Raw genomic sequence first — 25,925 nt, forward strand, 5'->3', positions numbered from 1 at the left:
TCTTCTGGGTTACATTTTTCTTTTCCCCGTACAGTAACTTCCGGAATTTCCCAGTTTGGGATCAATAAAGTTCATCCATCCACCCATCTATCTAACTTCATAGTTGAAAGGATGGATAAATGAAGATGGAGTGGTTTATTCCAAATAAAAGGGGCTGTCGTCTCTCTTATCTTTCACAAGCAGACCACACCAGAGCGAAGTGTAACCATGTTGACACAGGAGCTGCAGCAGAGCTCTATTTTAAGTGTAAAATGTGGCTGAGTCGGGGCGGTAAGGCCCATTTTGTTGAAGTGATTAAACACACACACACACATGCACTGTGAGAGCTACGCCTCGTTAGCATTGACAGGGAGGCATCTTGCGGACAACATGCCCAATAGCGACCTCAAAAATGAGGTGGCGAGGTGAAACCAGCTGGCTGGTTGCAGCTCGGAGTCACAAGCTGGTGAGTGTGGGCGCTGATGTAATCATCTATGAATAGATGGGGATACTGTACAAGGACCGAGCCTTGGACAAACAGCACAGTTTTATTTATCCATAAGAGAATTTACTGTTTGAGCATTTCTAAATGTTTGGGTCCTTTTTACATTATTCCCATTATAAAATCTAAACTAAAAAAAAATTCTAAATATTCTCTGTAGCCAATGTATTTGTGCATGGTGCCTGAGCAAAAGCCATTAGCTTATGTTCCATTATAAATCTACTCTGTTTCTTTTCAGTATCTATAAGTAGCTGGTTTATTTTGACAATGGAAATAGTTCACGCTATATATAACATCTGTATATACTGTATGTCCGAGCACATACAGGCTCAGCTTAGTATTTGAAAATATCTATAATTGTTTCACCATGTAACCATCGCAGATTTGTGGGATTTCAAAGTGTCAAGATGTGAGAAACGCTACATTCGAGCAAATGTGTTAAAAGCAAATAAAATGTGTCAACATAAGCTGCCACTGCCAGATGTGTAACACATGTGGTGCCAAAGACGTGAGGGGTATAGTGCATAAGCACACAGATGTTTTAAATACAAAATCCTCTTCAGTCCACCAATTTCCACACGATACTTTTACTCGTCAACATAGATGGCTTCTTCCTTTTTTTTTTTTTACTTCTTAAGCACAAAAACCGAAGCCTGGGCATTAGTTGTCAAATACACTTTTGGCTGCGTGTTCAATTAACAAAAAGCACTGAGTGTATGAGAATTGTTTGAGTGATTCACAACGTGACTTACGTTCATGGAGGCGTTGATCTCGCTGACCGTTTCATCGTCAGTGGGAAACTGATATATCTGGACACCGTTGCTCACCAGCTCACTCATAATCTTTATTTTGAATTTATGGAGCTCACTCTTGGAGATTGTGTCCGCTTTGGCAATGATGGGAATGATGTTGACCTGAGGAAAGGACGAACAAAAAAAATATGCAGGGGGAGGTGTTTAATGCATTGAAAGTAGCTTTGTGTCAAAGTGTTTACATGGATTTATTTTAATGTAATTATTTGGTTAAGCCTGGTCTGACCTGCAAAAAAGGCCTCTCAAGTTGAATATAATGAGAGAAGACGCACAGAGAATCAACCAAATGGTTTCACTGAATTAGAGATCGAAGCAATTAAAGTCCATTTGTCTAATCTGACACCTCAGTCAAATTGAATTCCTGAAGTCGAGAATTTGTTTTTCCCACTCCTCACTTTCACGCTGCTCTCCAAGTTAAGATTATTTGACTCTGTCAAGCCGTTTTGTCCACTTGGTGAAGATGGGTGTGCAACTTAATGTAGCTTCTATTTGATATCTAGTGTCAGGAAAAGGTTGCTGCAAAATTCTGATCAATGTCCCACCAAACCCCATTCAAAAATATGGCAGTTCAATAGAGGAATTGTTTGAAAACCCATATGAAAAAAAGGACAGAACTGTCAAAAAGATTCCTATTGAACAGCCAAATCTGACTCATCCGCCAAAGCTCTTAGTCGGGTACAGTCCTAAAGGAAACACTGTAAAAAAAAAAAGATAGAAGCTAAATTAGGACCTAATCAAAAAGATAAACCAAACATGTCTGAGGAAGCTTACAAGATCATATGCAGCTGAACTATACAACAAAATAAGCTCAGTCAAAACCCCCAATAGATAAATGAAACAAACAGTGATTATGAAAACAAAGCAGGCTCCACGTCCAATCAGCAGCAGATGTGCAGAAATAAACACACATTCCTCTGCATATGGCTGCGTTACCAAAAATCTCTCACCGGGGGGATGGGGAGGATTCCTGCAGATTCACTCATCAATTCCATACTGTGCCTCAGAGCAACAGCCAGCGCTTGTTAGCAGTCAAACTACAGGCTCATCATACTTTACCGGATCATTAATTTTGCAGCAGGTCAGCCAGCATCACGTCATGACCCTTATTTAACAAACCAACTTCATTAATCTCGCCAAATCAGCGACTTGTGCGACAAGCGAAGTGGAGATTAAAGTGTCTTGAGATGGGACAGTGAGGGACTAGGGGAGGGGACAGTGAGATAGTTGTCCCCTTTCCCATAACTGGGTTTTCCCAGCTGGCCGAAGAGTATTCCTAAATAGTACTTAATATTTGTTCTGAACAACTGACAAAGCCAGACAGACAGCTGCGACCACATCAAAGCAGTGTGCATGTAAGATGATCACAAAAAAAAGGAAAGATTTTGGAACTAAACCTCCCATAATTTGGGACACAACTTGAGGCCCATTTATTGCCCAGATCTCTTTACATTTAGGAAAATTGACACGATTAAAAATATGATGAATTGGCTATTTTAGCAATGTCGTCCCAAATTGCATACACTCATAGATACCGGTCCCCTAAATATGCCTGAGACCCATGAAAAATTCCCTGGGAAATTGGTGGGAAAAAAACCCCCACAAAACACCCTCTCTTGCAAAATTATTCCTTGGCCTATGTCACATCCTTACCACCAAGTTTCGTTCTAAATTCTATCACAAGTTGTTGCTTTATCCTGCTGTCAAACAAACAAACCATCAAACAAACCAATGGGCAGTGGCGAAAACTTTCTTGGCGGAGGCAGTAACTTCCTTGGCGGAGGCATCTATACCTGAATTACTTTGATAGTGAAAAGTGACTAGAAGCAAAATGATTCTAAAGTTTTTGAGTTAACTGGAACCCTATTCTACAAATTCCAAGTGCATTTATTGACATTTTCTACAAAAACCTGAGGTTAGTAGGAAATATCATTCCCTGTTTGCCAGATGACCTTTCACAAGCTGAATTGTCTACATCATAGTATTTCATAATAAACTTGTAATGACTTTCTCCTTTCCAAGGAAAAAAAAAATCTAAAACAAAGGACACCCCCTTCTCACACTTAATCCACCACAAACATCACTTGCTCTGCTGGGCCTTCATACCCCGTTTACAAGAAAAACACCATTGTCTAGCCTTGACAACAAAATCTACAGTCCGAAGAGAAAAGCAGTTTCTGGTCAGCTTCCCTGGTTCTTCCTGTGACAGGGCAATCTGGCAGACAGGAGAGATCTGTTCCTTTATCTTCAGCTCCCAGATAGAGGCTAACATATTCACACACAAAACTGCTCCTGTTGACGTGAATGTAATTCTGCACCGTAATCAAAAATGTGGCGGTGGAACAGTCAGTCTTGAAATGCTTTTAACGGCAATGAAATGGATTAATTAATCGTTCTTCTTCTCTTTTTTAATCTGTAGTTTGCGAGTTTTGGGTCTGTGAATACAAAAAGCTATTCTTTAACTATTGCAACTCCTTTTACAGACTTAACAGTGAATCAGGTAATTGAAAAATAACCAGTAGGGTGAACCGATATTTAAATAATACTTTGTTGGGCAAACAAGCTACTGTCTGTTGTCCACCTGTAGCCATCTACAGCTCAGATATAGCAATAAAACTGCAAAGAACGATGTGGTGAGTAGCAGCTGCAAATATTTGCCAGCAGAACATTGATTCAATCTAAAGAGAGACCACTGCAGAGACCCCACCAAGCCTGTAAAAGAAAACAACGTCACGTCCACACCGTGGTTGCTCAACACTGGCTTGGTTTCAGATGAAACATTGGTCAAATTGCACATTGTGAAAAAAGATCGCTTGGACAGAGGCACCAAGGTCAGACTGGCGTTTACATTGGCCACCCACTCAGGCTAAAATGGAGTCCATTGTTGCACCCCGCAGCGCTGTGAATGAGTTTGGATAAAAGTGCCTGTGCTGCCAACATGACTGTTATTTTACCGTATTAACACTTTCTGCTATCGTGCAGCTGGAAAGCTGTTTTTACTTCCACTCATACAAAGGGAGAGTATGACAGGTAAGATGATGTACAGCAAACAAACTCAGCTCATGTGAACCGCTTTTCTGTGGTCATTTTTAAAAAAAGGGATAAGAATTATATATTTAGCCTGGCTTGGTTCAAAGTGAGGGGCACAGAGTTGGATGTGTTTTCTGGGGTTGGTTTGGATGGTACGAGGAGACAGCTTGCAAACGCAGGGTGGCAGGTTTTGATCACTCTGTTGGCTGGTGAAGACGGCACAGAGGATCAGTGGTCAGCCACCGTCATCTCACAGCAAGAAAGGTCCTGATTGGATACCACATCTCTCTCTGTTGTTTTGTAAAGGGTTCTTTTTAACGTCACAACAGAATTCTGGTTTTCACGTGGGGACAATTAAGCAGAGTAGGGTAAACTATGAAGTCTTTGGTTTTTGATTATTTAAAGTAAAATACATATAAATATAGACAATTAGTGAGTATAAATAACTTCTAAGACTGCTTATGACTATTTTCTGTCCCTGTAGAAGTGACAGTTGGCTTGAGGTTGCCTTTCTTTGTTTTTAATGGTTTCAGGAGACGTGTGTGCAGCCGGGCGTTGATCGTTGGCAGAGGTTAACCAGCAGGTTTTGGTCACAAGCTGACCATCTGCTTTGTTCATGATTTATTATCTCTGCATCAAGAGACACAAACGGGACTGAAGCTGCCACGTTGTCATCCCTACAGCAGTGGAATCATGAGTTATATGTGCAGTATTCACTGAGGAGGGACTGTGGAGGCGGTAAGGAAAACCCTCAGGTTCGGGAAGCAGTGAATCAATTTGACTGTTGTATCGAAAATTCAATTAGTAAACCTCACAGTTTTATGACTGGACATAAACAAGCATACGCACATAAAAATCATACAATGGCAACACCACTGGGTGTAAACCTATTGTACAGCTGAATGTGCAACATTGAGGATGTTGCTGCTGTGGAATCGCAATACGCCAATTAACATCATCACAGCATAATTGCATTCTGCCTGGTGTCAGTCGGATTAACCTGTTTATTTGTTTGCACATTTTGGACTATGGAGCCGGCAGGGTAAAGTCGGTTTGAGGTCTAGTTCAACCGACGTGTGTTCACGCATACAGCTCCTCTGGCGGATGTCTAGAAAAGATCAAGGTTGCGGTGCACGCATGAACTTTTCTCCCTCACACGGCGCCAAGCTACTGTCCGGGTGACAAACTGCTGCTCCACCTCATGCCCCTTGACGACGTGATAGAAACAGTTTTTTTGTGCCAATTCATTTTGACAGTGATGTCCAATGGGGAAAGAAAAGTTGACCCGATGGTGTAGCTCCAGTTGATCACTCACTCAGTCATGGACATGTAAGCGCTTGTTAAGGATGTTATTTTGTCCTCGACATGCAGCTTTAATCAGTTTGAGTCGTTTGTTGAGGTCAAAGTTCGACAGTCAACAAAATCCTGAGCGACATTTTTTTTCTCTCGTTATTGCCTTAAGTTCCCTGTGCACTTGTGTGACTTAAGAAAGACAAATCTTTGTCTGTGGTCACCGTCTTCGGCACTTTGCGAACACGTGTACTTTTCCACTCTGACCACACTTTGACGGGACTCTTGACGGACTTAACTGTGTTTATCGCACTGAGTGGTCCTCAGAAAACATTTTGTCAAGATGTCAGCAGGTTGAATTATCTCAAGTGAGTTATGATGTGTTTTATAAATATCTTGTATGTAAAGAAATCTGGTCGGTAGCATAACTCAACCTTCAATGGAAACCTATAGCAATGAATCTTGTCAAATGGCTTCAGCTGAGACCTTAAAATGTATTTGCCTACCCCGTCATGACCCCATCACTCCCAACTGAGCTACACCCCCCCTCCTCCTCCTCCCTTCTTTCATGCTCCAAGTGTTTGGCTGTGATGAGATTTTTCCCACCGTGACTGTGTCTCCAGTGAGCTACACTCACATACTGGATGTACGACAAAACATCAAAACCAATGACCAATAATCTGTGTAGTAATACTCACACCAAGAGCCACAAATCAATATGACTCTGAGTGTGACTATTGATTATTATACAGCAGTGTACTGGGCTATTAAACATGTCAAACTGGAACACAGATTTAATAAGATGAGCAAAATGTGGATGCTTTCAAGAACAAGTGATGTATAGATTTCTATTTTATGGATGAGACTTTAACAGAGTAAAGTGTTAATCTGTTCAGGTTATCCAAAAAAATCTGGGCTGTTCTAAATCTAAACCTCAGCCTTTTTCCACAGAAGACAGCCAAATAAGTTCCCTCCAAAGAAAAGCGTGTGAACTTGTCTTGAAATCCTATGCACTGAAATTGGAAGCTCTACACTTTCACGGCAACATTTTTAACTTTTTCCCCCTTTATTCTTTTGGGACAGAGTCCACACCCCTGCACAGAGATCAGGGAACTCCACGTCTCAGTGAAATGCACACTGGTCACAGAAAAAAAAGGGGAGGTCGGATTTCAGCCACACTGACATTATTCACAGACAATGGGAAACGACCGGGAGTGTGAGAGTGTGCTTTTTGCCAAAGGGGGAAGAACACAGCACTTATATGTATAGTATATGTATGTATGTGTTGATTGTGTGTACCTTGCTGTCCAGTTTTTTCATGGTGACGAGATCCAGAGACTTGAGGGAGTGTCCTGTCGGGGCGATGAAATATAGGCAGATGTGGATCCTGGTGTCGTGGTAGTTAAACAGCGAGCGCTTGATCTTCAGCTCTTCCTGGAGATAGTTTTCGAACTGAGTGTCGATGTAGTCAACGATTGGTTTGTAACTGTGAAGAAAAAAGCCAAAGAAAAACTGTGATGATTTATATCTATGGGTTAAATCATAATACTGTATTTGCCCTGTTATTGGTGTGTTGGTAATGATATGGACTTGTCACTGGGGACATGAACTAGAGACAGTTATGTTTTCTGTGACCGTGCGATCTGATTCTATGCCAAGATCTTGGGTTAGAGTTGTACAGCTTAGTGCTGCATGAAATTTATGTCCGGCTTATGGGAGTCTGGTTGAAACAAATCACTGTAAAACATCCTGCCCGCTCTCACAGTGCTGTGATGACCTTTGGAGGCAACAGTATCAACAGTCACTCAATAAAAATAAAAAAAATAGGCAGCATAATAACATCTGAGTTTTGTAGTATTTTCTTATGAGCACTTTGCACCTGTGGAAACAAACATACTTAAATAGTAAATCAAAACAAGACACAAAATTCAATTGGAAGTGTCGTCTTGATTCTGCACTCATTTATCACCGCAGCAATTATCGAGTCATCACTAACTACTAAATGATTTAATGATTATTAAAAATGATAAATGATGGTACCAATGCAGCGGCAGATTTTCTCTCAGCGAGCTGTTTTTAATTTCGTTCAACCACACAACAGTCATCAGCCTCATTGGCCAGTTCATGATACATTTTGAAGATGTTTCAGAACAAATTCATACCAAACTTGTTTGGAGGAGTCTGCAGATTGAACTCATTTAGTTCAGTTTATTCTACGAGACTACTGTCACTACACAGCATGGCATTTTCAGAATACATATTCTTGTAGTTGTGATAATCTGTGTTTCAGATGCTCACTAAACCTTACTATCCACCAGTCCAACCTAGACATTATGTTTTCAACAGACACTGCTGTAGTTTCCTTTACGTGGCAACGCTTTATCGCTACACAACCACATCAGTCTCATCCATTCCAGCTGGGGTTTCCTCCGCTCTCACATTTACTCCAGAGATTCCGAAAGGCAAACGCGTTTCTTTTTGTGTCGCTACATTTGACTACAAGCCGTGGCTGCTCTGGCACAGTGTGAACACCAGAGGATCCTCAACAATTACAGAGTTCATTACGATAAACTTATGGTCACGGACATGAATCAGATTCATATCTTTGCCCTATAAATGAGTAACTGGGGGCAACAATCAACCCAATGATTGCTTACCAGTAAAATCTTTAGACATGTCCTCTTAACCCTCATGTTTCATGTGCATTGTTGACAATTACCCCAAATGAACAGACGACTCCTCTGGTTATCTTGTCAACTTTTCGACACCGGACTTTCCCACATTCCATTTTACAGCTCAGAGTGAGATTCAAGTCAAAAAAACAACATTTATTCTACATCCTCAGCACCATGTTTACAGTCGTCTGCTCTCTCCCTTCACATGCATCTTCAATCTTCTCTGTGGAATGCACCAACTCTGACCTTTGGGAGCTCTCTCTCTCTCTCTCTCTCTCTCTCTCTCTCTCTGTGCATGCACAGTCTGCCGCATGAGTCCGTCCTTCAGCATGTTGGTTTTAATACGGCCAACAGAGAAAAGCTGCTATCAAAGGGCGTGAGAGTGCTGCTTTGCTGGCTAGGTCACGACAAGAACAAGCCGTTCCACAGCTGAATGTTAGAATAAAAAATAAAAAAACACCTCTTTATTGCAGTCCCACTTCATTTTTTCTTCCTACTGAGAAAAACAATATTGATATTTTTTGTTTGTGTCCATTTCATTTGTATCCCTTGACAACACAGACCTAATTTTGGGCAAAAATATAGCATCGCCATCTCGCAACTAGAAAGGAGCGTTTGGATAAAGATTGACAGTAAATACCTGAGCTCTGAGTATCAGATGAATGGAATGTGCACAATTAGAAAACATAATATATCATCACAATCCTGATGCAGTAAATGGCACTGTTAGTGTTGGTCCTCTAAACTTTGCTGTTACTTGATTCAAACCATGGACAGCATCCATTTGGTTATCAGCTGGTCAAGAAACCTCTAAGAGTATGGCTTAAAGTTCATTTGTAGACATCTACATTGCATATTACATATATTACATATTCTTCTTTTTTTATTTTAATGACTAACCTGAAATTAGGATTGGTGTTGAAACAGGATATTTGTATCGTCTACAAAACAATCTACTCTTAACCAAACTTCTTTCATGTCTTTTGCCCTGCGCATCATCACAAACCGTAATTAGTCATGGTCATGTCACTTCCTATGTCGCTCATCTGTAAAACATTCCACTGTGCTCACCTGTCCTCTTTGTTGATCTGGTCACCGAAGCCGACAGTATCGACAATCGTCAGTTTGAGCTGGACGTTGCTTTCTACCAGGTCGTACGTTCGCGGCCGCAGATACACGCCGTTCTGATAGTGGCTCGCCTCCTCGTTCTCGAACATGGTGTTGAAAAGTGTGTTCATTAACGTCGACTTGCCAATACCAGTCTCCCCTGTGGACGGCAGGAAGCACGGAGAGACGAGACAGAAAGAGAGAGAGGGAGAGTTAAATGCATCCTGTGAGTAATGCATCACATTTCTGACGGGGCTTTTTTGCGGCAACACCTGGGTGGCCTGTGCCTTTCTATCACGTCGGGAAAAAACATGCTTGTGGGTGACAAATAAGCAAGTAGAGAACTGTTCAGTAGTCACAGCTTGGCATTTCTGTCACTCGCTACTTGTATACAATATTAAACACTCTTCTCATTCTCAAACACACACTGCACACAGGCTGCCGTTTGGTACTCACCTACACAGAGGATGTTAAAACAAAATCCCTGCGTGACCGATTTGCTGACCAGCTGGTCAGGGAGGCTGTCAAATCCAACATGGCCGCCCAAACTCAGGTTACGCTTCCCTTCATTCTAAAAGGAACACAAACGAAACAATATTAAATAAAAAAATGTTTTTTATTAAAGAATCAAGAAGTCTGGCTGCGTATGAGGAAAGCACACAAGGGGAAGACATTAGTCAGAGGTAAGAAGAGCTGGGTGGTACAGACCCGAAGAGCCTTCACATTCCTATGTAAATGAACATCAAAGAGCACGCGTTCACTCTGCAGCTGTAAAACCCATCGACCAACAGACTGTGAGTTCGGTGAGCATGACCTGCTGTGAGGATGAGCTTCAAGAATAATTCTTCAGCAGTGTGAGCGGCGAAAGACATTTCCACACAGTTTCAACGAAACAACCGGGGGAATGAGCTGATTCAGTGATCTAATACAGATTATGGAAAAGGAGAATATCTTCCGTTAGGAATAAAAGTAATTTGTAAAGTTGCACAATGTTTTTTTCCCCACACATCAGTCAAATACACATTACAAACCTATTCCTATCTTTAACGTCAGCTCTAAAGGGTCACCACAGCCACGACGGACAAGCAATGTTGTGAATGCGCGATATGAAACCATATATCTTACTCTAAATTCCTTTCATTACATTATCCACATGAATCAAACTGAAAGGCTGCAACACTCAAACCTGTAAACAAAAATGATTTCCAATCACCCCAGCTACTGTAGATTACTGCAGAAACTATGCGCAAACACTCTGAGCTATGTGCATTTATAGGGGGAGAGCGTCCTGGAACTAAAATAACAAAGAGATTACTGATATACGACAAAGTTAAGACAGACAGAAACCACTGACTTGTTAACTCAACTCTTTCACCTCTGATCTACCCTTATCCAACCCACCTCGACTGAAGCCCAGACAGTCGGTGTGTGTCAGAGCTGTACGGGAGGCGGGAACCTACGGCAGCACCTTGAGATGAATGGGGCCACTCGAGCTCGTCTGGGTCAGCCACGAAGGACTGCATATTTGAAGGCTGATGTCACCGAGCGCAGGCAGCCTGAGCGCAGCGCAGAGCTCAGCTGAACACGGGGGGGGGGGGGGGGGGGGGGGGCATATACTGCCGCAGATGAGTTATAAACCGCAAACGAAAACTGTACAATATAGGATGAGCACTGTGTATACGCATACGAGTGTGTGTGTGTGTGTGTGTGTGGTTTGTCTAAGCGTGAGTGGAGTGGATGTGTCAGGCAACAGGGCTGAAGTAATCTGAGCTGAGCTGAGCAATACTGAGCCGCAGCACACTACATTAACACACATGTTCAATTAAAAAGAAATCTATACAAGCCTTTTAATATTCTTTAGATGTTGCCGTTTGTAAAACACCCGGCAAAATCGGGCGCATGACAGTAACATTGATCAACATGCCTAAAATGTAAGGAAAAGCTCCAGCTCAAATGCTTCGGTGCCGTGATGCGACCCGAACCATCACACTGTTTATTTGCTCTTCCCATTTGTGATGGCATGAAGCTCTTGTTGCTTTCGTGACTGTGAATACACTTGTTGGTATAAGTTGAGGAGGAGGAAGAGGCAGTGGCCGCCCTTCTTTGTTTGTTATTCACTGCAAAACGCAAGAGCTCGTTAAACAACATCGGTGCTTCCCTGTGGCATTCAGCGCGCCGAATGAGGCTCGTGGAGATACTTGGAGGGATCGCTGAAGAGGGGAGGGTGTGGCCTCTTCCGTCGCGGTGCAACGGCTCTGGGGATTGCTGGGAAGCGTTTTAAAATAAGAGAAGCATTGGAAGGATGAATTAAAAAGCCTCCATGCTAATTTGTCTTCAACACCCTGTTGTTTCATGTCCAGTTTGATGGATAGGCTCCTTGCTCAAGGGCACTTTAACAATAGCTTTGTGCGAGCGGGAATTTGTCTCGTCTTGCGCCGCAAGCCGGGGAATTTACTCTTGAGGTCATAAATTTGCTTCTAGAAGCTCGTGGTGGCCGCTCAAAACATTTTAGGCCTTTAGAAAAGTATGGGCCAATGGGCTTATGTCACTAAGAGTACTGCTCAGAGTACTTTACTATTGTAAACCTTGCTTGTGTGGACATAGCTCCCGAACTGCGAGGAATAGTGGTACCTAACAAGGAAACAAACCGCGAGGAATCTGTCGGTTCATCAACCCGAGCTGGTACGGAGAAAAATAGAAGAGCAGCAATGAATTATTGCATGAATGAAAAGCTTGTTGTGAGTAACTGCCCCAGGGGGAGAAGCAACAACACAATCCCCATGCCACTGTAACACCGGGCCAACAGGAAACGGCTGCAGTGAATGAAATGAGTCACGACTCATGTGGGCTAATTCACGGTGTGGTGTGTTTTGCTCTTTGCAAGCCGATGGCTGATATGAACCGCTTTTCAGCAAGAGGCTCTTTTTTTTGCACAGATGTAAATAATAAAAAATAATAATGGCTGAATTCCATTGAGCTGCACCAGATTCAGGGTCCTTGAACTGTTCATGCTGTCTCACCGACAGAACAGAGGCATTATAAACATTATTATATATTAACATTTTTTTAAGTATGATTTAAATGTGAATTACCAGTGCTGCACTACAGTTTATGGTCATGTATACAGGATACAATGTAAACTTTGGGATATGAAGCAGTAATTTTTAAGACAGTGTGGTCACAGTGTACTGAGATACAGGATGTGTTTTACTGTACAGGTTGTACTCTCACGGCTCAATGACACTTACAGAGTCGGCTGTCACAGTAGACTGATCACTCACAGGCTACAATTATTGATTATTTTCATTATGGATTCATTTTTCCATTATCTTTCTGATTAAATCATCAATTGTTTGGTCTATAAGATGTCAGACAATTGTGAAATATGTCTACCACTATTTTCTGAAGCAAACTAACATGATGTTTGCTTAATAAATGACCTTATCTCAAGCAGACATAGCATAAAATATTGCCATGGTGTTAGTTACTGAAACTTGCATTATGGCAACTGGCACCATTAAAAACCTTCCGAATTAGCTATTAGCAGATCCAATTCGCGAGGAAAAAGGTTATCTTTTCAGCACTAGTCCACTCGTACAAATTACAAACTCAAAACAATAAACTGAAGCATCTCAAACTACAAAAGAAAAGCTCACAAGGCAGCCAGCTGTGACAACAAACTTTCTGGAAGGTCAAATAAATACAGCATGTGACACAGATCCAACCTGAGATAACTGCAGGACGAAACCGAGATCGCTCCAGATGTGCCCCGAAATTCTCAGAATCAGTTATTCCATCTTTCGGCAGACACCACAGCTGTCTGTCTACCCCCCACCCCATCGGCCTATCTTTCCCCTTATGCTCCCACCTGACTTGTGTTTGACCTGTGTTTGCAGCTCGTGTTCGCCTCATTGAACCTCCAGATGACAGACAGACACACACAGAGAGACAGACAGACAGAAGCAACCTGACAGACTCCGACACACTGCTACTGCTGCTGTTGCAGCTGATGATCGTGTGCGGTGAAATACACAGAGGGATGGTCTTTGAAAATTTCGTAAAATATTTACAGTGTAGGTGGAGGTGCACTTTGGTTGCTGCTTAAATATTGTTTTCACAACAGGCCAGATTGAATGCTAGGTACCACTATTCCATATGTTCACTGGATTTTTTTGTTCGACCTCTGGGCTTTCTCCCTACTTCCTAAATATAATATTTACATTATCACTTTTAAGATATATATATATATATATATATATATACTCAAGAAAATCAACAACCGAAATTTTGCAAGGGGTTAATTTTTTTTATTTTACAGAAAGTGGTATAACATGGACCGCAGCTCAAATGAATAACAGAGTAATCGATTAGTTGCTTATTGCAGCTTCTCAAATATGATGCTTTGCTCTTTGTCTCAGCTTTCATATTTTTGACTTTCTAAACACGTCACCTTGTCATCTGTCATTTTGTGATGGTCTAAACTGTTTTCATCTCTACGGAGATGTCATTGGGTTCTACTAGCTTGAATCTCTATCTGGCTCGTCTTTTTTGAAGTTGACACATGTAACAAATGGACAGTAGCAGCACTGATTTGCCTTTGTTACCTGGACGTAGCTGGACTGTAGAATCTGTATTTTGAACTGAGACCTGTGATGTGCTCAGGCTAAGCTGAAGGATGAGGACGAATTGGGAAACTTGGTCTAAGTTACTTGCTGTAAAATGAAAAAGAAAACTTTATTTGGTGTCACAACTTGAATGGGGGCTTCTGGGAAGAGGAGAACACATGGTAACCCACATGTACTCTCGGTAGTCCTTAAATGATGTGGCTTGGTGATGGTGCTTCCTGTCCAAAGACGCTCATGTAGATTTGTAAATGGATGTATAAACCGTGTGTGGACTGACACATCATGCTTTTGGAATCTGGGAGGATTTTTTAAATCATTGTTCATTATGAATTACGGCACAAACAATTTGTCAGCGCGCCCTAAACCAACAAATGTTTTTGCAAGATATCTAACCAGACCTACAGACAGATTCAGCCCTTGTGTGCCGCTACATCCATTCTCCTGCTGCTACTTTTGCTGGTGGCGATGTTGTAATGGTAAAAACGTTGACGGTTGAGATGCAGATGACGTGTACAAAGAAATCCAAGAGCGCACATACAAGTTTTTCTTATCAGATGCACAGTAATTGTGTGGCCACATTACTGCTCAGCTTTATCACTCATCTGCTGTGTGCCCAACAGGAAAAACTGAAAAAGAAATGTGTGAAACAGACTAGAGAGTAGAGACAGGAACCATTTTACGAGACAGATGTGAGGCACACTTAACTTTACAGAGGGCCTTTCAAAAATATACCATTTCCTTACAATCACTGAACAGACGGGTAAAAATGTCTGATTCAAAACAAATATATTTGTATAGTTCTGGCAGTGAAACGCATTCTTGTTTCAAAATCTAAACTAGACTGTGCAATTTTCTGAAAGTTACCTGAGAATACAACATGGGGGAGGTGAACTTGATTTAATTACAGATTGTACAAAAAAAATGGATCCTACTAGAGTCCCCTAGAAGTTAATAATTAGAAATCTGACACATAGATGAGCCCTTTTCGGATGCTTAAAATTTTGCTAATGTCACAAATAGTTCTGACTAAAAGAAACAGCAACCCATTGCATTTCTTTCTTTTTCCGCCTCTCGCTGCGACATCGACAGACATCAAAGACCAACTGAATGTGCAGAAGACTCGCTATTTTAAGATACAAACAAAGAGTCCGAAAAAATGAACGTCCCTTTCTTTTACTCTCTTACAGTTGTTGTTCTCTTGTCCACCGTGCAAGCGCAAGTCAGCGTTCGGTGAATGAGCCAAGACCGACTTGATTTGAGAATTCAAATTCACATCTTGTGCACGTTGCATTGTTCCGAATACAAATATCAATGTGGCCAAGATCAGAAGGGAATGATTTAACCATATGCAGCGTTTTTTTACTGTCCATGCTGATTTTTTTTTTTTTTTAAACACACCTACATCCCATCCGAAGCAAATACATAATAATAATACATTAGAACTTTGTGATGTAAAGCCGAACTAAATCACATGACTGCTGATGGATCACTGGGTGTTACACGGGTCAAACTTGTGACCCTTTTTATGTTAAAGCTTCCTTCCTTCCTTCGTTCATTCAAACAAAAAGAACACTGATAGTATTGCGCCATCAAAACAGACATTACAGCATCAAAATCTTCATTCAGCCTTTGCCAAAATTATTTGGAAAGCCATTTCAATCTTTAGGGCGTCGCAATGTCGAGCTCCAAATTCTTTAGTTTTTTTGAAAACTTCAACCTATTCTATAGTTGGATATTGACTCATCACCATAGGCTGCAGCGGGGCTGTCATTATTCATCTACAATAATGGATTTGACTAACTTCGCCTCCAGGCAAAAACAGTCAGTAAACCTGACCTACAAGCTGACCCGGTCAACAACAGATGGGGGAAAGCAGTGACTAAGGGTTTCAGGTGTGGAGGGAGGTGTTTTTAAGTCACATGAAGTGATTAAAATTAAATGCAGATGCAGGATTACTCACGTAAATAAATCTGACTAGAGCATGTGTGAATAATGCATTCACAAGTTAACGCCGCGCTCGGCACAAACAAACAATCCAGCTCTTTCTAAAGCACAAGCCTCCCCCCTAACAATTTGTCACTCCACATCTCTTGCCTTTAAGCACTTTATGAAGCTAATTCAATTTTGTGCAAGCGGGCCCCACAGGAGAGATGACACTCATCAGGGTCACTCGGCTAAAAAGGTTGTAGGCCATTCCGTTACACAACCACTGAAACAAACAGCATCCTGTTTATGCTACACACTCCTAATGTAATCAGCGAGTGAAAAAAACAACACAAAAAACAATCAAGGTTGTCGGTTACATCGATCACCTCATGTGGCTCTGGCCTAGAAAGTGATCCCAAAGCTGCAGCTTCCATTGGACGGGATTGATGTGGGCCAACAGCGCAACCAACCACACATCCCCATCGATAGCTGCACATAATTAACAGCACGCCCTGCGCTAAAAACTGCCGGGGCACACATGCGAGTTTGTTCAATATGGTCTTACTTAGTTCCGAAAAAAGTTAGACAGGAAGTTAAGACTGTCAGGCAACTATGCGGCCCCCGACACACCGGCCTGTTTCCCTGCATTCTCAGCATTTTTTTCTCACTAATCAAACCCTCCAATTTTGTATTCCAAAAGAACTTTAGAAACGGCCACTCTGCATTATCTTCTGCAACCATGAGCTCCCTTCTTGGACAAGTTCCCAAACGTCAACTGTGCAATATCCTCTGCATCCTCTTCTTTCTTTTCTTTTTTAGGGGATCCTTTCCTTTCTACATAGACATGTGTTGCACCAATAAGTGGAAGGAGTGGCCCGGAGTGTGTTCTTAATCTCTTTATCCCTGCAGCTCAGTGCTGCTTACTGTCCAATTCCCATACCACAAGGATCTCTACGGGGCATCTGCCAAAAACTTAATCCCCCTCTTGAAATCTCCTCCTCCTCCTGTGCATTTGCCCCCTTTCGCTATAATGTTGGTGTTTCCATAAACACGGGCTACCTCGCCTCGTGTGTTATTGCCATGTCCTTCGGGTGCCTGCGTTGCATCACCACGCCACAGCTAAACGAGGTTTATTACCTGAGCGACAACAGGGCTTGTCACTGCGAAACCAATGCAAGATGCATTCCACTGTGATCTCCTCAATGTGCCCAACCTACAACTGTGACATGACAGAGATATGGAAATGAAGCAGAGCGCATCAGCAAAGTGGCCACAGTCCACCTGGCATGAAATGGTTGTGTATGACATTACAAGTCCAATTTTGCATCCCCCCGCTGAACAGGAGGTTAAAACAAACCCACACATTGTGAGGACTGACTGTTGTCGCACAGTCGATTTGTCCCAAAACAATATTTCACGTTTACACGGCAAAAAACTGCAAAAAGAATTCATCTCCCGGGGACTGTCGTCTCCGTGGAACACTACAGTCTCCTCACAGCATCCACATCGTATTGTGTAGTTTTACTTCCGGCTAGCCAACCAATACAATTTGAGTTGTGATGTGTTTACGGACACTTCTACTGGCGTCCACGGTGCCATATACTGTACTACACCCCCATGTCCAGCGACGTATACGTGTTAGCAAGAACAAAAAAATATACATATACATATATATATATATATATATACACGCGACATTATTCATTTGTCAATAGCAGCGTTGTATTATTAATTTGAAAAGAAAACCACTCGGCTGAGCCCGCGTGACAGGCTTCGACAGCGGGGTAAGAGGCAGGCTCGGCTCCTAGCTACAGTACCGACACACACACACACACACACACACACACACAGCGGCTAACACCCACACTTTGACTAATCACAACCGAGTGTCTTCCTGGGGTTTTCGTTTTCCCGAAGGGGAAAAAAAAGAACCATGGAGGGAGAGAGAGAGGGAGGGAGGAGGCGGCGGCGGGTGCACAGCGGCGCCGCGGCTTCCACTCACCGAAAACACGTCAACGTCCGTGGCAGCCATGGTTGCGGAATGTACGGTGGCTGGCTGGTCGGTCGGTTGGTGTGTTCTGTGCAGACCGAGGCGAAAGGGAGCAGCCCTCGTCTCTCCGCGTGAGCCTGACAAACTGCCGAGCCGAGCCGAGTGGACCGAGGGCGGGAGGGAGGGAGAGGGAGGGAGGGGGAGGCGAGGGACGACGAGGCGGAAGAGAGGGGAGGAGGCGTGTCGGGGGACAAGATGACTCTCCGCTGCTTCGCGTCTCCTTCGTTCACGGGCGACATAATGTATCTTTCCTTCGTTTTGACTTGGCCTGCCGATCGATGAGAGAAGATAAGACGCACGTATTGTAGCTAGACAGCGTGTTGAAGTGGTGCTTGTCCAATGGAGGTTGAGATGTTCTGACTTTGGACCAGTTGGAAGTCGCGTTTGGGTGTTTTTTTTAAGGCAGTTTTTTAAGTCGTCTGCCAAAAAAAAATGGAGAGTCGAGGTGAATCATCTTGACGTCGTGGCGACGTCTTTGGGCGCGACAGACACGCTCCAATATGGCCGCTTCCCATTCGGTCCAGGAATGTCACACTGCTCTCACTGCAAGTCAGGACAGGAGCGAGGGGGGGGATGTGTCCTTTTTCAACATATTGATTTGACTACAGTATGATCGAGCTATTCTATTATTATTGTTACTGTATTGTGTGTATTGTAGCCTTAGTGCCGTGGGGACCAGTTTACACGTTTTAGGGTCCCAACCAAGGGTAGGCTATTGCATTTTTGTGATGTTGTTTTAAGATGCTGATGAACAAAACAAACTTTTCCTCATCAACAATTTATCAAAGAATAAACAATGGCACAAAGACAAACAGAGACAATTTCAATTAGACCAGAAATCAGAACTGAAAGGAGATATATAAACATGTAGGCTACAAATTGGGGGAGAGAAACACACATGCACACACACACAAACTTACGTCTTCATAAGCACAGTAGTAGAAGTCGGCTAAAGGAATATATATATATATTAATAAGCTGAGGAGGGTATTTTACACACATTTTACTTTTCACTTTTTGTAATTGCCTCTAAATGGGAATGATGGCAACTGAGTGTATGTAGACTTTTAGAGAATTGGCTATTATTTTACGTTTAATACTAGAGAAACAAAGAAAGAAATAGCCAATTGCCCAGCTGGGACATAATCTCTAAAGTCTTATAGTTTTTATTATTTAAAAGTACATTTGCGGTTAGAGCCACTCGGATAATAAAAAAATAAAATAAAAAAAAAAACCAATCTGCATATTTTATTCAAATTGTCTCCACGTCTGCACTTCTCCCGGAAAGGGCTCGTCCACGTGAGGAGGAGGAGGAGTGAGCGGCCAGGTGGGGAGGAGGAGGAGGAGGAGGAGGAGGAGGAAGAAGAAGAGGAGGAGGAGGAGGAAGAAGAAGAGGAGGAGGAGGAGGAGGAGGAAGAAGAGGAAGAAGAGGAGGAGGAGGAGGAAGAAGAAGAGGAGGAGGAGGAGGAAGAAGAGGAGGAGGAGGAGGAGGAGGAAGAAGAGGAGGAGGAAGAGGAGGAGGAGGAGCGAGCGGCCAGGTGGGGAGGAGGAGGAGGAGGAGGAAGAAGAGGAGGAGGAGGAGGAGGAAGAAGAGGAGGAGGAGGAGGAGGAAGAAGAAGAGGAGGAGGAGGAGGAAGAAGAGGAGGAGGAGGAGGAGGAAGAAGAGGAGGAGGAGGAGGAGGAAGAATAGGAGGAGGAAGAGGAGGAGGAGGAGGAAGAATAGGAGGAGGAAGAGGAGGAGGAGGAGGAGGAAGAAGAGGAGGAGGAAGAGGAGGAGGAGGAGGAGGAAGAAGAGGAGGAGGAAGAGGAGGAGGAGGAGCAAGCGGCCAGGTGGGGAGGAGGAGGAGGAGGAGGAAGAAGAGGAGGAGGAGGAGCGAGCGGGCGGCCAGGTGGAGGCTGCTGTCCTGACACCCGGAACGAGGCCTCGCCGGTCGCACAGCGGGAGCTCTGACGCCTCCAAAGCCTCGGAGCAGCCGCCGGGAGTTCTTCCGCGATGGTCCTGTCGCAGGAGTCCGTCCTGTCCGCGCTGCTGTCGGCGGGCGGCCGGCTCAGGAAGTCCGAGCTCGTGGGCAAGTTCAGAGGCGCGATGGACTCCGTCGACCCCGCGGAGAAGGAGCGCAGCAAGGAGCTGTTCAAGACCTTCGTCAACAACGTCGCCTTCGTCCGCGAGGTCGACGGCGTCCGGTACGTGGTCGTCAAGAAGGTGTACCAGCGCCTGCTGGAGAGGGGCGAGGCCGCGGCGACAGGTGAGGAGCGGCCGCAGCAGCCGCCGCTCACCTGCGGCTCACCTGCGCCGGGCCCGAGGACCGACGCCAGCTGTGCGGAGGCGGTAGACGCGTCCCCCGCTTCTGAAGCCGATCCGCGGCAGACGAGGGGAAGTGGCGACAGCCCCGCCGAGTTACTGACTCCCCTGCAGCTGGCGCTGCAGAGGAGCGAGCACACGGACGTGCGGGTCAAAAGGATGCTGGCCTTCGAGGTCCAGAGAGGTCACGCCCGCGAAGGTCAGTCGTGGCCGAGGGGTGAGGCGACCCAGGCCGCCGCCGCCGCCGCCATCCAGAGCAAGCCCTTCTCCTTGCCCCTGAGAATGCCCCCCGGCACCACCCGGGTGGAGATCCGCAAGCTGAAGGTGGATGATCCTCCGGACAGTCCGGCGCTCGATGCCTGCAGGGACAAGAGGAGACCCTCCTCAGCGGAGGATGGGACGGGCGAAGGGGGCAGCATCAGCATCAGCATCATGGGCTCACCCCAGCTGAGGAGGGCGGTGAAGAGCACCAAGGCGCCGGAGGAGCACAGAGACACCAGGGTCCCCTCCCTGGTTCCCCTGGAGCAGTCGGAGCACGAGTGGCTGGTCAAGTGCGCCGCGGGCCAATGGAGGCAGGTGTACGGGCTGCTGCTGGGGGACAGCCAGCTGGCCGACAAGAGGGACTTCATGTCGGGCTTCACCGCCTTGCACTGGGCGGCCAAGTGTGGCAACAGCGACATGCTGGACAAGATCGTCGAGGTGTCGCGGCGAGGAGGGGTCGAGGTCGACGTCAACGCCAAAACGCACGGCGGGTACACCCCTTTGCACATCGCCGCCCTGCACGACCAGGAGTACATCATGGCCACGCTGGTGGGGGAGCACGGCGCCGACGTGAGCGTCAGGGACAACTGCGGGAAGAGGGCCTGCCACTATCTGCACAAGGGGGTCTCCAAGACGGTGAGGGAGATGCTGGGGGGTGGGCCCGGAGCCCAGCCGACCCCTCCGGACAGTGCCGCCGCCGCCGCCGCCGCCGCGCAGGAGAAGGAGGAGCCCGAGCTGTTCCCGGATCGGTCCAAGGGGCTGCATTCGATCAGCCGCCTCTTCCAGCCACACGTGCCGGGCCACAAGAAGAAGCACAAGCAGAGGCCGGGATTTCACTCCCTGAGCCACGACCCCGAGGAGAGGGAGGACGTGGTCTACAGACAGAGAGTCATATCGGAAGCTTTTATGTAAAGGGAGAATTCTTTCTCGTCTTATTGCGATGGCCCGTCAAAGAACTTGATTGACTGCTGTGGCCTTGACAAAAAAAAAACTGAAAAAGAATCGAATGGAAATCAAAATCGTCAACTGACTTTCTGGAGACTCTGAATCATCATTAACTCTGAATTGGAAGAGTTTAGGTTTTATAGGCTACAAGTATGAGTTTGTATGTTAAGCGTGTTGTGAATCAAACACGACTGTAAAATATTACAGTGGGACCTGCGAGTCATCTTATTAATCATCGCCTGTGGTCTCCTGAAGGCATCATGTCGTGTGTTCAGTCTTTCTGCTGAATTTGATCCAATTCTCTATCTAGCTATATGTTTATTTTAGTTTTATAGTGAATTTTGTTTTATATTCTTTTCCAAATATTCTTCCTCAATCTATTTTTGATTTTTTTTTAAACTGAATCGGTACTAACAAGAAATTAATCTACGAGACATTTTGTTACTGGTTGAACAGACGGGATCAAGACTTGACTTGTTCTCCTCTGTGTCTGAGTGAGAACTGAACTGAACTGCTTTGGGTGCATGAAAAGCGCTTTATAAATCAAATATATTATTATTATTATTATTAGAGTAGTGAAGCCACTTCCGGAGGCAAAAGAACCCAAAAATACTAAAAAGTGAATATGTTCTCACTTATGGGTGAATCAAAGCTGTATTATTAACCAAAATACATTAATAAAGACAAATACATTTTAAAAATCTGCGAAATGTTTGTGCCTCTCAGGAGGATTAAGGAAACTCGTCGCTTCACTTCATTATTAAACACTGAAACATTATGCACAAGCAAACATCCACTGTGTGTGTGTGTGTGTGTGTGTGTGTGTGTGTGTGTGTGTGTGTGTGTGTGTGTGTGTGTGTGTGTGTGTGTGTGTGTGTGTGTGTGTGTGTGTGTGTGTGTGTGTGTGTGTGTGTGTGTGTGTGTGTGTGTGTGTGTGTGTGTGTGTGTGTGTGTGTGTGTGTGTGAGAGAGAGAGAGAGAGAGAGAGATACAGGAAGACGAGAAGCAGCAGCGGGAGAAGAGCCGCAGTCATCTCCAGACATTTGACTTTGCTTTTCCCGTTCCCTTGTCTGTCCCGGCTCAATTTTGACGTGCGTGGCTGCAACTTCAAAAATGTGCAGCGTTTAGTCATGTGTGCTGTCATTCTCTTCCACTGCTCATCTGTCTCGGGCCTCGAGTCGTCTCCCTCTTGCTTCCCTCGTGTCTCGCGATGTCATCGCCCGTCAAAACTAATGCTTCGTCTCCGGGCCTCGGGGCGTTATTAAGCAAACGTCCCTTTCTGCTGCTGCTGCTGCCCCGAGGAGAAAGGCCGACACGTGGCCAGCAACACGAGCCAGGTCCTCCAGGCAACAAGAGCCGGATGTTAGTATGGTGGTAAAGTATCGTTGTGTATGGAGAAAACATACAGTGCGTAACATAGTGCTCATGAGGGTGGTATCAATTTTCTTTTGATGATGATATATTGTCCTCACGCTTCACTTTCTTGATGGGCCTCAGAGGGGTGCCACAGTATCAAGAAACATTCAGATAGGAGTTCTGTTGTTGACGTATACTACCACCCTGCATCGTTACTGAATGACTATTGTTTCACTTCTAAAGTTCTTCCATTTTAGGGGAAATATGTTTATTCCCACCGTCCACTGTCAGCTGGGATTGGATCCAGCCCCCACCCCGCGACCCTTAAAGGACAAAGCGTTGTAGAAAATGGATGGATGGATGGATGGATGTTTATTCGCTCTCTTTCCAACAGTTAAATTAGAAGATTGGTACTGCTTTTCATTTTAACCATAGCAGTCTCATGTGTGTGCATTCAGCACATGGCTTTAGGCTGCTGCAGGCTGTCGCTTCATATTTTACAGTATCCCGGAGACATTAAAATGGAAGCAAAACTCTTTTTTCAAAATGTCTAACTATTGCCCCTTTGAACCGATGCTGATAAGGATTTGATTAAACTTCATACTCGGGTGTTGGACACAATCCAGTGTAAACCTGCGAGTGTCTGTAAAGTGAAAGTAACATCTCAGATTAGGTCCTGACAAACATGTAGAGCCCACAGGAACAAAAACCTCTGATCTCTACCCTGCCGTGAAATACTGTACCGTCTCCGTGGCTTATTCACAAGCTAATTGAAATGCAAATCCAATTATGTTTATTGTTGTATAAATGTCATTCATTTATACATATATATATATATATATATATATATATATATATATATATATATATTTGTCGTTCTCATGTACACCTCTCATTAGCCAAGTACAACACCTCCACTAACCATGACCTCATTTAACAGTGTCAAAAAACAATAATTAGGAGTGTGTGTGTGTGTGTGTGTGCGCGTGCGTGCGCCTGTGTGTGTGTGTGTGTGTGTGTGTGTGTGTGTCTGTGTGTGTGTTGTAAACAGGCCCTTCAATGATCTTATTTAGAGCAGAGTTGGCAAAAACAGAAACATCTGCTCGAATGTAGCGGCAATAAATCATGGGTGATATAAAACCGGCTTTACAATCAGCATTTTGACTTTGTTGGTCTCCACCACCGAGCTGTCAGTGTGTAGTGATGAGGTTGGAGGAGGAGGAGCAGGAGAGTTCAGGGTTCATGTTTGGAAAAAGAAAAAGGAAAAAGCCCAGCCGTGAGGCTACTAATCTAAGCAGCTGGCAGAAGAATCACCGAGTCACCTCCTGACCTGCAGACACTGTACACTAAGACGCGGCTATTTCGGTGGCATGAGGCAAAACAGTGTTTGGCCCCCTCTCGCCGACGGTGATGATTCCCAGCTGACGATTATGTTCCGTCCTCTGTTTTTTTCCCCCCTTGCATCACTCACAGTGATTATCAGCTGCAAAGCTCCTCATTACCCAGCACTGCTCTGTGACAGGACTGCAGCTGACGTGTTCAGGCCATCACACACACACACACACACACACACACACACACACACACACACAGACACACACACACACACACACACACACACACACACACACACACACACACACACACACACACACACACACACACACAGAATGCTGCGTCAACACAGGCTATATTTGTAGCAACACTAAACCTAATTGTCATGCAATTAGTGTCCGACAAAGATCCGTCTTCTTTTGAATTCCCCGTGTTGTGTTTAATGTCCGTGCTGCCTCCAGTGGGACTATGATTGTGATGGAAAGTGTTGTTTTTTCTTTTTTTTTTTCCTTGGTTAAGTACGCTAAGTGCTGTCTAGTGTTTCTCACAGCCCCCCTGGGTTGTTTCCCCCCCCTCTTCCACTTGCCAACATGGAAGCCATTTGCCTCCTCGGGTCCATTCTGTTCATTCTTTTAAGAAGCGTTTGTCGGTTGTTGCCGACAAAACAGATTGCACGGCGGCCTTCCGCAGAGGGCAAACGAGGTCGGAGGAGGCGTGACGGAGACGAGTGATGGAAGACATCCCCGAAATTACAGCTCCCTCAACGTGTCGTGTAGTTTCCGGCACCAAAATCATATTTTTTTTTCTTTTCTTACAGCAAATGTTTGTGAAATAAGCTTATTTGCCCTTTTTTTTTTTGCAAATATGATTGACTCAATAATGGTTTATGTCTCTTTGATAATTTGTACAAAACCAGGATATTAAATGTTAATTAGTGATTATTAGAAGTGCCTGAGAGCCAGGCTAACAGTTTCCTCCTGTTTCCAGTCTTTGTGCTAAGCTAAGCTGAGCAGCCGGTGCCTGTTTTTTCAGGTCTGCCAGACAAACATGAGAGCGATATCAATCTTCTCATTCCAAAAAGCAAATTAGTGCATTTCCCCAAAATGTCTAATTATTTGCAGTAAGCCAGTGTTATATATCTCTTGGATTTAATTTTCTAGCCTTATTTCAAGATACAGACACAATTATCCTCAGAAATTAACTTTGCGATGAAATGAAATATACAGTATTAAATATGAGTGAGCAGAATTCAATTATGACACAAAAAAAATCCCAGCTTATTCAACATTATGAGGGTAGAGGCAACACTCATAACTTTTTAAAACATTTCTTCTTACATTTACAATATTCCCCCCCTCCCCCCCTCTATCCTCTACATCCGCCCATTTCTGTGAAACATTCTTGAGAACAAACGCTTTAAAAGTTGTGTTCTTCGAGACGTAATACTTGATGAGGCTTCTATGTTCAACGGATACAATTTGACTTGAACTGTAGTGGAAGGGAGCGGATTGCACCAGCACAGCTCAGTGATCTACCTGAGGCAGTGTGCTCACGTGCCTACAGAGGGCAGAGACGAACAACCTCAACCTGGACACCCACAATACCACAGTGGATAACAGCATTCCCGTGGTTTGAATTAAATAATGTTTCTGTTCGCAGCACCACACCAAACACAAATCACGGCTCCCATTCGCGTGTGTCTGCATCTTTCTTCTGCTTCTGCTTCGTGGATTT

The 25,925-nt window shown here is 44.3% G+C and overlaps 2 protein-coding genes across 3 annotated transcripts in view; one reads left to right on the forward strand and one right to left on the reverse strand.

Moving 5' to 3' along the window:
- The window catches only part of sept8a (septin 8a), a 35,485-nt gene extending 17,357 nt beyond the window's left edge, over positions 1-18,128 (reverse strand). The window contains exons 1-5 of one of the 2 annotated variants that reach the window (XM_035625069.2): positions 17,946-18,128; positions 9,849-9,963; positions 9,357-9,552; positions 6,910-7,096; positions 1,234-1,395 (exon numbers count right to left, since the gene is read on the reverse strand). In XM_035625069.2, coding sequence (XP_035480962.1) covers positions 1,234-1,395; positions 6,910-7,096; positions 9,357-9,552; positions 9,849-9,963; positions 17,946-17,975 — 690 coding nt within the window. In that variant the 5' untranslated portion in view covers positions 17,976-18,128. The remainder of the gene's footprint in view (positions 1-1,233; positions 1,396-6,909; positions 7,097-9,356; positions 9,553-9,848; positions 9,964-17,945) is intronic. The other variant, XM_035625068.2, reaches the window with a different exon arrangement.
- Positions 18,129-19,833: 1,705 nt separating this feature from the next.
- LOC118301425 (ankyrin repeat domain-containing protein SOWAHA-like) lies at positions 19,834-22,263 on the forward strand. The gene has a single exon (XM_035626925.2). The coding sequence runs from the start codon at positions 19,987-19,989 to the stop codon at positions 21,466-21,468; it is 1,482 nt and encodes a 493-aa protein (XP_035482818.2). The 5' UTR covers positions 19,834-19,986; the 3' UTR covers positions 21,469-22,263.
- The last annotated feature ends 3,662 nt before the right edge of the window (positions 22,264-25,925 follow it).

This window comes from Scophthalmus maximus, chromosome 2, assembly GCF_022379125.1.
Source record: "Scophthalmus maximus strain ysfricsl-2021 chromosome 2, ASM2237912v1, whole genome shotgun sequence".
NCBI lineage: Eukaryota > Metazoa > Chordata > Actinopteri > Pleuronectiformes > Scophthalmidae > Scophthalmus > Scophthalmus maximus.

Bases quoted from the DNA above. Each gene is read 5' to 3' on its own strand.
- LOC118301425 (XM_035626925.2), top strand. From the start codon at position 19,987: ATGGTCCTGTCGCAGGAGTCCGTCCTGTCCGCGCTGCTGTCGGCGGGC.